This window comes from Lissotriton helveticus, chromosome 2_1 (genome assembly GCF_964261635.1).
Source record: "Lissotriton helveticus chromosome 2_1, aLisHel1.1, whole genome shotgun sequence".
Classification (NCBI taxonomy): domain Eukaryota; kingdom Metazoa; phylum Chordata; class Amphibia; order Caudata; family Salamandridae; genus Lissotriton; species Lissotriton helveticus.
The window spans coordinates 1,222,830,545-1,222,846,240 of record NC_136059.1 but is presented as its reverse complement, the minus strand read 5'-3'; the positions used below and the strand labels follow the sequence as shown (position 1 = coordinate 1,222,846,240).

At 40.0% G+C, this 15,696-nt stretch overlaps 1 protein-coding gene across 1 annotated transcript in view; it reads left to right on the top strand.

The window, feature by feature from the left end:
- The window catches only part of EGF (epidermal growth factor), a 627,377-nt gene that overhangs the window by 437,867 nt on the left and 173,814 nt on the right, over positions 1-15,696 (top strand). The window contains exons 16-17 of the mRNA XM_078677482.1: positions 10,971-11,090; positions 11,739-11,864. Coding sequence (XP_078533608.1) covers positions 10,971-11,090; positions 11,739-11,864 — 246 coding nt within the window. The remainder of the gene's footprint in view (positions 1-10,970; positions 11,091-11,738; positions 11,865-15,696) is intronic.

Sequence of the window (15,696 nt, the reverse complement as noted above, 5' to 3'; positions counted from 1 at the left end):
TCAAACACTCACACCCAGTCAAAAGACCTGGGTTTAATCCATCACCGTTCTTTAGCCAGCTCCACCAAAACAGACTGTGCTCCTCAACTAAACCCCTTTACCATGTAATCACATTTTTACTTCTCGAAGAGAGCCCCCTTCCTTCATGTTCCCATCTCGCTTAGTCCTCCCAACTTGCACGACACCCCCTCTAATTACAATCTCAGGCAAACCCTGCAGCCAAGGTGTGTGCATCCCACCCCAGTACCTCACTTCTATCAGTACCTTGTGCACTCTTCCTACTTCAATATGTTCACTGAGCCGCTTGACTGCCTGTCCACTACTTGTTTTCTCATGCACTCAACGTTTACTATGCTCAGTTGTATTGTTGTCCTTGTACAGTTTTCTGTTGCTTTGTAGCCTTTTTGTACAACATAAATATAACACATTCATTAATATATTTTGGAAATGTAATAATTTTGCCCCTCAATTTTAGAAATCAATACAAGCTTTTCATTTTGAATATGTACGCTTACATTTACGTAAAATAAAAGCATATCTTTCTGATGAAAAAACACTATATGTGCACTATCTTTTAATTTTTGTTAATTACGCCTTTTATACCCAAATATCATTGTGCCACCATCAGCAAATATTAATGTGGTCAACTGTGTGTATATTCTTCCTTACATGATAGGGATGCATATGATATGCCAAGGATTTACCATCACCCCATGGATGCCTACAATATGGCAGGTATTTTGATAATGTGTAAGCCAGCACTAGAGTTATTTTGAGTGTCCACCTTCATGCTCTAGTTGCTGACACTATATCAAGAAATACCAACAATCTTCCAGCTTGGGCACCATTTTCCTGTGATAACACACAAATGCGCCAAGGAATGCCACTATGCCAAAAATGAGCACCATTATGTCAGGGCCAGCATTATCAACGTAAAAAGAGCAACCGTACAGGTGTAAGGTGGGTGACCTGAGCACTCCTCTATGCTTACGAAAAAGCAAATTTAAACTAAATGATTTCAAAAGTTCAAAGTTTTCAAAGTTTTCAAGATTTTCAAAGTTTTATTCACTTTGCGTTAAGATACATGTAGTTCATCTGGGTCAATCCATGGTGATTAGTTTGAAAAACATAACTTCAAATGTACATGTGGAAATCACTCCAAGATTATAGAAGGTTCATTCATCGAAACATATGGCTTAATGTCCCGATGCATTTCGAGCTGAGGAGCTCTTCTTCAGGGGGGTCAATATGTTCTAAGGAAAAAGTGGAAAAAACCAACTTTAGTGATCAGGGTCCGAGTGTAGGTCAGAGTATGAGAGGATGAAGATTAGAAGGAATGGGGAATCACATCAGCAAAGTGGTGATGCATAGAAGAGACCGGGCTTAATTGGGCTCGTGCGTACAGAACGTGAGTGAGATCATGTGAAATAGTGGACTAGTGGACTCGGGCGTGAAAGTAGAATACCAGTGCATTACATGAAAATACAAAAACATTCCTATAATGTGCCCAGTGGGACGCACAGAGAGAGTGATACTCAGAAATGTGAGCTAAGATGAGAGAGAAAGGAAGTCGGTGCATACTGTGAGTTATCCAAACGTTCCCAATGCGTGCCGTACAATTCATAATTAGAACCGAAGTGACCGGTGGCAGAGCGCCTGGTGACCAAGTGACCCTGAAAGTCCAGGAAACACTTGGTGTCTAACTTGCCGAATTGATGCGTGATCGAGTTACCGAGTTCCGATACGGTGAAACGCCATTGGAACAGTGCGGAAGTGAAGAGAAACGGTGGCGCATGCGTGAAATATCTCAGGTTGGTGAGATAAACGAAGGACTACGGTAATAGTCCAACCAAGGTGTCAGAGAAAACGGACTACGAACGAGTGTGGGGAATCGGGTGGATCCCGGGACAATAACGTGTGTGCAATGAAAGAAACAGCCTAGTGATTGCACAAATAAAACAAAAATGAAAAAATGAAAAAATAATAAAATAAAAAATGATGAAAATTGGCCGAGAAAAGGATGTCTGATGCATATACAGTGAACAGGGTGCAATATACGATGTGGTGGGAACGAGATGTGTTGAAGGGGATGGTGACAAGGAACGAAAAGATAAGCAGTGGATGAACGTTGAGGGGTGTAGTGAGGAGCACGGAGGACAAGTAGGAAAATGTGATACGTCCATGAAGGTGTGAAAAGGACTGTGAAAATGACAACAAGAGCTGGGAAGTGAAAGGATGGGGGTGTAGGGCGTTGGAATGAAGCTATGGTGACAAGATGGAAAAAATAACTGAGATACAAACCAAGAATAGACAGGAAAGAAAGAAAAGAAGAAAACAAGAACAATGTGTGAAAGACAATATTTTCAATGGACAATGCAAATCACAAAGAAAAATACATTTCTGAATGCAGTCAAAAGACAGAGCGCCAACAATTGTGGAACATGAAGTCTATGAAGTCTGTTAGAGAAAGCTGCTAAATTCCAGACGTTCATTGAGTCCTTTTGGATGGGCTGTTCCTAATTTAAATATCCAGTACAATTCTCGTTGAAGTAAGAATTTTTTAGGGTCAATGCCCTCTGGTTTATTGACCACCTCTAGGATGAGAAAACGAATTTGACTATTGTTGTGATTTTGTTGAGTGAAATGTGCGGAAACGCAGGATTTCAAGTTTTTGTTTCGAACATTGCTTCGATGTTCGTTCAGTCTAGTTTTGATTTTGCGCTCGGTTTTCCCTACATAGGGTAGTCCACAGGGACACTTCAATAAGTACACAACGTTCGTGGTGTCGCATGTGGCGTTGACATGTAGAGGAATAGGTGTACCTTTGCTTGGATGAGTTATGCTGTTCCCTGGTATGATGTTGTGACAATTCTGGCAGTTGTGACAGGGAATAGTTCCTTTGTAGACAATTAGCTCGGTTGTGCGAGGTTTTATAATTGACCCTAGGTTTTTGGATCGTTGGTAGGCAAAGATCGGCGGTTCATTGAAAATGGTATTAAAGTCAGGTTCCAATTGAAGAATTTGCCAATGCTTAATGATACTTTTTTTAATCAAATAGCTTTTTGTAGAGTATCTGGAGACAAATACATTGCGTTGATCCTTAGTGGATGTTTTGATTTTGGGTTTGAGTAAATTGAGTCGATCGAGGGTGGTAACTCTGGCATGAGCTGTTTAAATCACCTTGTGAGGGTAACCTCTTTTAAGGAATTTGTTCATGATGATGGTACTGTTTTATGTGAATGTTTCAGCAGACGAAGCAATTCTCTTAGCTCGCATGAGTTGTGAAAAAGGTAGATGTTTCTTGAGACTTGGTTGATGAAAGCTTGAGTAATGAAGGTAATTATTGCGGTCGGTGGGTTTGGTGTAAATAGATGTTTCCAGTTTGGTGTCTTTGATGGTGATGTCTACGTCAAGGAATGAAATTCTGGTCTGGTTGTACTGATGAGTGAATTGTATTCTGTTGTTAATGGTGTTGAGGTGGTTGATAGCAAAGATCAGTTGTTGTTCGGTGCCAGTCCAGATAAGGAAAATGTCATCTATGTACCGGTAATAGATTTTGAGATGTTCTTGCCAATGGGGAATAGACAAAATGTGTTGCGTTTCGAACTCATACATGAAGAGGTTCGCATATGATGGGGCTGCACAGTTTCCCATTGCTACGCCAGAAAGTTGGATGAAAAATTTGTCCTGATATTTAAAGTAACTGTGCAGTAAAGTGAATTGGACCAATTCCATAAGAAACACTTGTAGGTCAGGTGGTTTGTTAGTTTTGAGTAGGGCCGCTTCTATTGCCTGAATACCAAGATTGTCAGAAATGGATGTGTACAAAGAGTTAACATCAATGGTACAAAGCAAGACGGGTGTTTGTGGATCAATGATGATATTGTTGAGTTTGGATAGGAAATCCGTGGTGTCCAGTAGGTAACTTTCCATATGTCTGACTGAAGGTTGAAGGTGGCGATCAATGTAGGTTCCAATTGGTTCGTGAATGGAATTGCATGTGCTAACTATAGGTCTGAACGGAGGTTTGATGGGATCTTTGTGGATTTTTGGAATCATGTACAGATACGGAGTGCTGGGATGGGTCTTGATGAGGTAGTTCCGATCTTTAGTAGTGATGGTTCCAAAAGTGGCTGCTTTATCAATGAGCTACTGAAGGATGGCAGAATATTCTTTGGTGGGATCATGATTTATCTCCATATAGGTGTTGATATCCGTGAGGTGATGGTTCACACTTTCTAGGTAGAACTGGGTATCCATAATTGCCAGAGATCCGCCCTTGTCAGCCGGGCATATCTTGATGTTGCTGTTGGTTGCTAGTTGCGATAAGGCAATTTTTTCATTTCGTGTTAAATTTTGTTTGTGTCTCACTGTTGTTTGGTTGATACTGTCAAGGTCTTTGTGGACAAGTGCTTCAAATAAATCTAGCGCTTTGTGACTGGCTGGTGCCAAGAAGGGGCTTTTGGGTCGTAAATCCATAATGGTGTGTTCTTCACTTTTAGTAGGTACCGTACACACATTGGAAAAGAAATGTCTTAAACGCAATGTTCGCATAAACTTGTAGAAGCTGACTTGAGTTTCTAGATCGTTGGTAGTGTAAGTGGGAACAAAAGAGATACCTTTTTGAAGGACTTTCATTAGTGTGGTCGAAATGGTGGTCTGGGAGATGTTGATGATTATACTCTGTGACTCCTCGTCGATTGTGCTATAGGGCGCTGTTGCTCTGATGAACCTCGTCCGCCTCGATCGACGGTTGCGTCTGTGCCTAATTCTAAAAAAGGAGCAGGTCCAGTGCTATGAGGTGAAGGTTGGCTCGTGGATGCCTCGCTTTGTGGTGGCTGACTGCTCTGTAGGGGCTGTGTTGAACTTGAAGGTTGCCGTTGATCTTGTCAGGACTGTCTGGTGCGGGTTGAACCATCAGAGGATGATGTATCTCCTTCGGTTGATTTGTTAAATTGCGATCTTTGTTGCCTTCTTGCCGCGTAAATCTCGGCCCAGTTGTACACCTCCCCTAATTTGTAATCAACTGTATCTCTTTTAAATTTGCGCAACTTTCGTTCGTTGATTTCTTTAGTATACTTTTCAAGTTGTGTTTTTGACATCCTCCAAAGTTTGATCTAGTTCTTCTGGGGTAAGTTTGGAACTCAATTCTTCTTTAAGTTGGACTACCTCGGTTGAAAGATCTTCTAACATTTTAGATAATTCTTCGACAATCAATAAGATTAGATCAAGTGAGCACTTGTTAAGAATTCCATACCACCTCTCAGTGAATTTTATGTTGTTTTTGCATAATGTAGATTTGAGTGGTATACGTAGGCCTCTTGGGATCCTAGAAACTTTGTGGTAACGAATCAAAGTACTCGCATGTAAGCGTTGGTTAATCTCTCTTTTGGCTGCATATAATAGTTGACGTATGTTTGATTGGACAGATCCTGTACTGGAAGCAATACACTCGGGTTCCTGAATCAGTGTGTAAATGCGTTCGGTATCTTCTGTGGAGTATTCAAAAATTTCAGCTTTGTTGCTAGTTAGACTGGCTATGTCAGCATACGACATGATTTTCGAGTGAATGGGTGCAGAACGCGGATGGACAGATAGTGAATGAGAGCTGAAAAAAGAGTCCGCTGCACTCCAAGGTGATCGAGGTAATGTTCAAGTTAGTAATTGGTAATCAGGTTTTAGGGTGCTCAGGGTGAACCCCTGCTGTCCGGGAGGGGCGAGAGGAATGAATCAACGTAAAAAGAGCAACCTTACAGGTGTAAGGTGGGTGACCTGAGCACTCCTCTATGCTTACGAAAAAGCAAATTTAAACTAAATGATTTCAAAAGTTCAAAGTTTTCAAAGTTTTCAAGATTTTCAAAGTTTTAATCACTTTGCGTTAAGATACATGTAGTTCATCTGGGTCAATCCATGGTGATTAGTTTGAAAAACATAACTTCAAATGTACATGTGGAAATCACTCCAAGATTATAGAAGGTTCATTTATCGAAACATATGGCTTAATGTCCCCGATGCATTTCGAGCTGAGGAGCTCTTTCAGGGGGGTCAATATGTTCTAAGGAAAAAGTGGAAAAAACCAACTTTAGTGATCAGGGTCCGAGTGTAGGTCAGAGTATGAGAGGATGAAGATTAGAAGGAATGGGGAATCACATCAGCAAAGTGGTGATGCATAGAAGAGACCGGGCTTAATTGGGCTCGTGCGTACAGAATGTGAGTGAGTTCATGTGAAATAGTGGACTAGTGGACTCGGGCGTGAAAGTAGAATACCAGTGCATTACATGAAAATACAAAAACATTCCTATAATGTGCCCAGTGGGACGCACAGAGAGAGTGATACTCAGAACCTTCAACTCATAGCACTGGACCTGCTCCTTTTTTAGAATTAGGCACAGACGCAACCGTCGATCGAGGCGGACGAGGTTCATCAGAGCAACAGCGCCCTATAGCACAATCGACAAGGAGTCACAGAGTATAATCATCAACATCTCCCAGACCACCATTTCGACCACACTAATGAAAGTCCTTAAAAAAGGTATCTCTTTTGTTCCCACTTACACTACCAACGATCTAGAAACTCAAGTCAGCTTCTACAAGTTTATGCGAACATTGCGTTTAAGACATTTCTTTTCCAATGTGTGTACGGTACCTACTACAAGTTAAGAACACACCATTATGGATTTACGACCCAAAAGCGCCTTCTTGGCAACAGTCAGTCACAAAGCGCTAGATTTATTTGAAGCACTTGTCCACAAAGACCTTGACAGTATCAACCAAACAACAGTGAGACACAAACAAAATTTAACACGAAATGAAAAAATTGCCTTATCGCAACTAGCAACCAACAGCAACATCAAGATCTGCCTTGCTGACAAGGGCGGATCTCTGGTAATTATGGATACCCAGTTCTACCTAGAAAGTGTGAACCTTCACCTCTCGGATATCAACACCTATATGGAGATAAATCATGATCCCACCAAAGAATATTCTGCCATCCTTCAGTCGCTCATTGATAAAGCAGCAACTTTTGGAACCATCACTACTAAAGATCGGAACTACCTCATCAAGACCCATCCCAGCACTCCGTATCTGTACATGATTCCAAAATCCACAAAGATCCCATCAAACCTCCGTTCAGACCTATAGTTAGCACATGCAATTCCATTCACGAACCAATTGGAACCTACATTGATCGCCACCTTCAACCTTCAGTCAGACATATGGAAAGTTACCTACAGGACACCACGGATTTCCTATCCAAACTAAACAATATCATCATTGATCCACAAACACCCGTCTTGCTTTGTACCATTGATGTTAACTCTTTGTACACATCCATTCCTCACAATCTTGGTATTCAGGCAATAGAAGCGGCCCTACTCAAAACTAACAAATCACCTGACCTACAAGTGTTTCTTATGGAATTGGTCCAATTCACTTTACTGCACAGTTACTTTAAATATCAGGACAAATTTTTCATCCAACTTTCTGGCGTAGCAATGGGATACTGTGCAGCCCCATCATATGCGAACCTCTTCATGTATGAGTTCGAAACGCAACACATTTTGTCTATTCCCCATTGGCAAGAACATCTCAAAATCTATTACCGGTACATAGATGACATTTTCCTTATCTGGACTGGCACCGAACAACAACTGATCTTTGCTATCAACCACCTCAACACCATTAACGACAGAATACAATTCACTCATCAGTACAACCAGACCAGAATTTCATTCCTTGACGTAGACATCACCATCAAAGACACCAAACTGGAAACATCTATTTACACCAAACCCACCGATCGCAATAATTACCTTCATTACTCAAGTTTTCATCAACCAAGTCTCAAGAAACATCTACCTTTTTCACAACTCATGCGAGCTAAGAGAATTGCTTCCTCTGCTGAAACATTCACACAAAACAGTACCATCATCATGAACAAATTCCTTAAAAGAGGTTACCCTCACAAGGTGATTCAAACAGCTCATGCCAGAGTTACCACCCTCGATCGACTCAATTTACTCAAACCCAAAATCAAAACATCCACTAAGGATCAACGCAATGTATTTGTCTCCAAATACTCTACAGAAAGCTATTTGATTAAAAAAAGTATCATTAAGCATTGGCAAATTCTTCAATTGGAACCTGACTTTAATACCATTTTCAATGAACCGCCGATCTTTGCCTACCAACGATCCAAAAACCTAGGGTCAATTATAAAACCTCGCACAACCCAGCTAATTGTCTACAAAGGAACTATTCCCTGTCACAACTGCCAGAATTGTCACAACATCATACCAGGGAACAGCATAACTCATCCAAGCAAAGGTACACCTATTCCTCTACATGTCAACGCCACATGCGACACCACGAACGTTGTGTACTTATTGAAGTGTCCCTGTGGACTTCCCTATGTAGGGAAAACCGAGCGCAAAATCAAAACTAGACTGAACGAACATCGAAGCAATGTTCGAAACAAAAACTTGAAATCCTGCGTTTCCGCACATTTCACTCAACAAAATCACAACAATAGTCAAATTCGTTTTCTCATCCTAGAGGTGGTCAATAAACCAGAGGGCATTGACCCTAAAAAATTCTTACTTCAACGAGAATTGTACTGGATATTTAAATTAGGAACAGCCCATCCAAAAGGACTCAATGAACGTCTGGAATTTAGCAGCTTTCTCTAACAGACTTCATAGACTTCATGTTCCACAATTGTTGGCGCTCTGTCTTTTGACTGCATTCAGAAATGTATTTTTCTTTGTGATTTGCATTGTCCATTGAAATTATTGTCTTTCACACATTGTTCTTGTTTTCTTCTTTTCTTTCTTTCCTGTCTATTCACGGTTTGTATCTCAGTTATTTTTTCCATCTTGTCACCATAGCTTCCTTCCACCGCCCTACACCCCCATCCTTTCACTTCCCAGCTCTTGTTGTCATTTTCACAGTCCTTTTCACACCTTCATGGACATATCACATTTTCCTACTTGTCCTCCGTGCTCCTCACTACACCCCTCAACGTTCATCCACTGCTTATCTTTTCTTTCCTTGTCACCATCCCCTTCAACACATCTCGTTCCCACCACATCGTATATTGCACCCTGTTCACTGTATATGCATCACCCAATTTTCATCATTTTTTATTTTATCATTTTTTCATTTTTTTATTTTTGTTTTATTTGTGCAATCACTAGGCTGTTTCTTTCATTGCACACACGTTATTGTCCCGGGATCCACCCGATTCCCCACACTCGTTCGTAGTCCGTTTTCTCTGACACCTTGGCTGGACTATTACCGTAGTCCTTCGTTTATCTCACCAACCTGAGATATTTCACGCATGCGCCACCGTTTCTCTTCACTTCCGCACTGTTCCAATGGCGTTGTCACCGTATCGGAACTCGGTAACTCGATCACGCATCAATTCGGTAAGTTAGACACCAAGTCTTTCCTGGACTTTCAGGGTCACTTGGTCACCAGGCGCTCTGCCACCGGTCACTTCGGTTCTAATTATGAATTGTACGGCACGCATTGGGAACGTTTGGATAACTCACATTATGCACCGACTTCCTTTCTCTCTCATCTTAGCTCACATTTCTGAGTATCACTCTCTCTGTGCGTCCCACTGGGCACATTATAGGAATGTTTTTGTATTTTCATGTAATGCACTGGTATTCTACTTTCACGCCCGAGTCCACTAGTCCACTATTTCACATGATCTCATTCACGTTCTGTACGCACGAGCCCAATTAAGCCCGGTCTCTTCTATGCATCACCACTTTGCTGATGTGATTCCCCATTCCTTCTAATCTTCATCCTCTCATACTCTGACCTACACTCGGACCCTGATCACTAAAGTTGTTTTTTTCCACTTTTTCCTTAGAACATATTGACCCACCTGAAGAAGAGCTCCTCAGCTCGAAATGCATCGGGGACATTAAGCCATATGTTTCGATAAATGAACCTTCTATAATCTTGGAGTGATTTCCACATGTATATTTGAAGTTATGTTTTTCAAACTAATCACCATGGATTGACCCAGATGAACTACATGTATCTTAACGTAAAGTGAATAAAACTTTGAAAATCTTGAAAACTTTGAAAACTTTGAACTTTTGAAATCATTTAGTTTAAATTTGCTTTTTCGTAAGCATAGAGGAGTGCTCAGGTCACCCACCTTACACCTGTAAGGTTGCTCTTTTTACGTTGATTCATTCCTCTCGCCCCTCCCGGACAGCAGGGGTTCACCCTGAGCACCCTAAAACCTGATTACCAATTACTAACTTGAACATTACCTCGATCACCTTGGAGTGCAGCGGACTCTTTTTTCAGGGCCAGCATTATGACAAGGGTGGAAACCACCATACTTTACATGTCCACAATATGCCAAAAATAAATTACCACTATTGTGCCAGGGCCAGTTTGTATGGACGGGAACACACACTAACTCACTGATCCACTCACACTTCAGCCTTCCCTTCTTCAATTAATACATTTATTTTATTTAACTTTTTTTCAACTCATGAGCTGCTTTGATCCTGGTCCTGCTGCTGAGAAGTATTGTGCCCCTTTGGTTCATCTGCCTTGTTGGCTGTTTGCCAGGTTTAGCACTTCACTCACATACATAGATTCAATGACAGCATCAGGTTGCCTTCATAGCCAACACACCATGGCACAGGATCATTTGTGATGCTTCAGGACCCATCCATGGTGTTAAATAGAGGTATGAGCATGGGGCTAAGCACATCTGCAGTGCTAGCACTGGTGACACCACTTCAAAAAAATTCTTTACAGGTAGCCAGCGGGAGTGGCTGGGGTGGAAAGAGGTGCCCTCCTGTTTGTAAAGGAAGCCATGGGGGCAGCTCTGATTCTAGCCCCTGAGTAGAAGTAGAAGTCTCTAGCAAGCTTTTGTCATTCAGTCTCCATACGTCGTTTTTTACATACCACTGAATAACTTGGTTGCCTTACAGATCAAGATAACATCTCCACCACTTTAGACTGTGACATCAATGCTCAGCAGATGACTATAGAAGATGGTGTCAGCTGTCAGTGTTTCAGAGGATTCAGCGGGGATGGCTATTCATGCAAGGGTAATGTAGGATTCTTAACATAAGATATGAAATGTCAACTATGTGCCAGCTGCTGATGTCAGTGTGTGATACAGAGGCCATATAGCTGCTATGTGGATCTTCGTAAAGATAGAATGGCAATGGTCTTCAGAAAGTGATGTCCCAAAATTGAAAAAAGGAAACGTGGCACCAATAAATTTAGGATATATATATTTCATTAAAATCAGGTTGTATGTTAATTTTTTTCACCAAGGGTTGAAAATGTGACCGCCTATTGTTAATAGATACATTATTTGTCACAAAAACCTGTACTCAAACCATGACTAAACCTTATTTGTGGCACAATAAATGTGTAAATAAAAAACTATGAAAAAAGGCCATGAATGTCACAAAACGTTTTTCACCTACACATAGAAGTACTTCACCTAAAGGAAGTATGGCCACCACTTGTCACATGATGCCCATCCTAAATACAATTTAAATCACTGTAATGAGAGGCATACCTATAAATGAAGAATTGCACATAAACAGCTAAACTTAAAATATATAATATGTTCATAGCTTAAATCGGAATCATAGTACATTGCTATTCAGAAAATAAGAGTACAGTTCATGAAAACTGTCCAATTGTGAGCGCACATGTGTAATTAATAATGTTGTTTTATGCAGATCTTGATGAATGTTACACCATGAATGCTCTATGTGACCCAACACGAGCCGATTGCATTAATACAGAGGGAGGCTATGTCTGCAAGTGCTTTGAAGGATATAAAGGTGATGGACTTCTGTGTCAAGGTAAGATGTGATAAAATGTAGACACAGAAGAAGGGCATACAAATCAGATGATGTCACCAATGCTAACTTTGTTAATATAGAAAAAGAGAGAAAAGGGGGAGTCCCAAAACACATTTTTTCCGCTGCAATTTTCCATGGATATGGCTGAAAGCGTGATTGTGATCCAGAAAGCGTGCTTTTTGTGATTTGGTATAAATCAGTTTTGTAGTTTTTGAGGAATTAAGGCAAACAATGTATGTATATTTCACAGCGTGGAAAATGTGCAGTCCCAACAAATCAGAAGATAAGATCTGAGTAGCTGCCACAACTCAACAAAGATGTTGAGAAAGCCATTTTAGGACGTGGGGACTCATATATGTATGTGTGTGTGTGTACCGGAACCCAAAGACAGTGGACTGTCACATAACAAGGGTGCCTTCACCCTATACATTTTGTATCTCTGTAGCTCTTTTCTAGGTTCATTTGTATCCCTGCTTTGTCTTTATTTTCCTGCTTTTCTCTTTTTCCCTCTTTTTCTCTTTTTACCATTCTCTCTCTCTTTTACTGGATTAAAGTCTGAACCTGAAATTAAATCCCCACCACCATGAAGGGATGCCTGTGCCCATCACCTGTACAAATTAGGTACTTTGTGTCGCCTTGAATATGTATGCTAACTCTGTTTTTCCACTAAGAAAATGGTGACCATCAAATGCTGTACGGGATCCATGCATTAATTTATATATCCTACATAGCTCCTTGCAAGCCATAGCCATCTGGACACTACTGCACCATAATTTGAGATATGTCACCAATTCCAGAATTGTAGGACTTGACTGGAAATTTGAGGTGGCAAAACATTGTCTGGTACAAGATTCATGTTTATTTGTTGTCTGCAATATGATCAGTCACTGGAAGCACAGTTCGAAATTAACATCAGAATTTACATTTATGCATAAAAGGTCAGTTTGCACTAAATGTATTGTTTCCCTTCTCCACCACTGCATATTATATTCAATGTAAGAACCTTACATCAAAATGTTTACAATGCATAAAAGGAAAAAAAAGATTTGAGGTGCAATTTAAAAGTGTTGCATTTAGAGAGAGTTCAATGGGGTGATCAATCTAGAAGAAAGGGAAACTTTCATAACTAAATTTTGACTAAAATGTTGAACATAATATTGTGAAAATATGGCTAAAATTTTCTTGTTGTGAAAAAAAAATATGGCTAAAATTCAGATGAGTAAAATGTGGTATTAACACTAATCTTTACACACTGAACCAACATATCGTACTGCAGGAAAAACTTAGAAACACATCAATTTGAAGGGAGAATAGCTCAATGTTCCAATGTTCCTCGCTTCAAAACTATCATACTGATAGGAGTGGAATGGGAAAAGGATTGTGAAAGATCTCTTTCATCTTAAATATTAAATGAAATATGGGCGAAGCTCTTGTCTCCATTAGGTGCTGCCAATATTACCAAAACCCGGTATTTTCTTTGTAATCAAGCATGTTTTAGTCTTGTTTCTATTAATAAATGTAATGAATTAATGCCCATTGCGTTTTGGTCATGCTCATGTTCTCCTATTACTTGTACCCAAATATGTTTGAGTTTAGCCTTGTTCAGAAATTTTGAAAACCTGTTTGGGAAAAGATTAATATTAATATTTCATACTAATGTTCCCCTCTATTTGAAAAATATTTTTCTTGGAACCCTAGCCATTGAATTTCAACAGCTCCAGATGAAAGTTAAACTATTGGATATTTATTATAATTGCAGTACAACACATATTACTGAATTGTAGCAAGTATTTCAAACTTTCATATAATGTATGGTGAAATGACATGTTTTGCACATAAAATTAATACTATTAATTGTTCTTCAGTTCAATTGCCCGTGAAAGATCATAAAAAGTGGTTATAGTATGATTAGAATACTTAACAAACATATATGTCTTATAATTTAACTATTAATATGAATGATAGAGTTGCAACACTTTCTTAAGAATTGGTATTTTTTGTTGGTTTTATTCATGAATAAGAAAGAATTTAACGTATTGTCTCAGTGCTTTGCTATTGTGCTGCTAATATATTCTTTACAGGGCTTATATGTTTTAATAACACATCTTCTTTAATTTTTGTAACACTATTTGCTGTAGTTTTGTTACATTATTTGTTGTAGCTTGAATAATGTTTGTCTCTTGTTCACTATTCTTTAACTGTTTAATTGTTTAAAAATATTGAAAGTAAACTGATTGTGTGCCGCGCTCAGACATATGTAATTGAAAAAAAGTGTTCAAGTTCATAAAAAATGTATGTGATAAAGATCACATTTTGCCTATGAACAGTGTGGTCAAGGCATTAAGTCTGCTTAAATAAATAGCAGCATTCTAAAGTGGTAACCAGGTGATTTTCTTTCTTTCTTAATAATTTTGATTGTCCTACCTGGTACCTTACGGACAAGACCCCTCTTTTCCTCAGCTATGCTATTTTATGCATTTTGATATTCTTTAGGCTTTCCCTTGATTCAAATATTATAGTTGAGCATAATATTGCATTTTGTTAGTATTTCTCCATTTATATATTATTTGACGTTGGTTTCCATTGGATTGCCATCAAAGTTATATATAGTCTTCTGTATGGCTTATTATCAAAAATAAAAAAATATTAAACCAATAAAAAACTGTCATACTGCAATGTAGCGGTATCAGAGTTGCCAAAGTTCTATGAATGGTGACAGAACATGCAAATGTTCCTAAAAGGTAGTGTCAGAAAGTCCTGTTTTATTAAAGACATCTAGGCAGGCGTTATCCCTTCTTTACTTGCCTTTGTTTAAACAACAGCTGATAAAAACAAAAAAAGTACACTTTCTAACATTCTTGGGGATGTGGACAACCAATGAGAACTATGCAAGACCGCCAATCAGAGTACACAGGCCCTAAGAATACTTTTAATAGCTAGCAACTTATTTTGTTCCGCTGCTACTCACAGACATGTATTCATCTAAAAGAATTATCTGTCATTGTATGTGTTTTCATTCATTTGTGATATTTGTATTATAGTCATGTGGATACATGAATAGTCTTATTTGCTGAGGGTTCTTACTGCCTATGTTGCATCTCATGCTCATGGCTCCTTTGCCTTAGATGAAGCAGCATTGTCCCCCTGGCCATCTTTTTGGCCCTCATTGGCTCCACTAGAGCCAGGGCGTTTGTTCCAGTCATTCCCTTCCTTTGGACCATTTTGTCTATGAGGTACTGCTTCAGCAGGCAGCCCCAAACCTTTTCACCTTCCGGCTGTTGAAAAGCCCTATGTCCTTCTACTTCCTTGAGCTCCTCCTTCACTGAAATCAGCATACACTGCCTCCGCGCAGAGAAGCCTGCCCTCTTTAAAGAAGACTGCTTTTTGACACTCTCAACCTCCTGGAACTGTGGCTGCTCCATCAGTGATGATAGATTAGTATTTTCATACTTTTTCCCACATTTACTAAGCCTTTTGCTGGTACTAATGTGAGAGAAAGCTGCACATTCTTTACCAAGCACAACAGATGTTTAGCCTCTTCGGTGCTCGTGACGAGACCAGCTCGTCAAGAGTCACGGTGGAGCTATGCTCATGACGAGCTGGTCTCCTCATAACGCCTGCGTTCTGCCCACGCGCAATTAATTCCCGCCTGTGCAAGCAAATTAATCAGTGGGCGGGGATGTGACGTGACCAGCTCGTCATGAGCACAGATCCACCGTGACTCATGACGTGCTGGTCTCTTCACGAGCACCGCGCCACCGGGCTCACCCCCCCGCTCCCCGCATCATGGGGAAATTACCCCCCGCAGGGAAGGGGTTAACAGTGGGAAGGA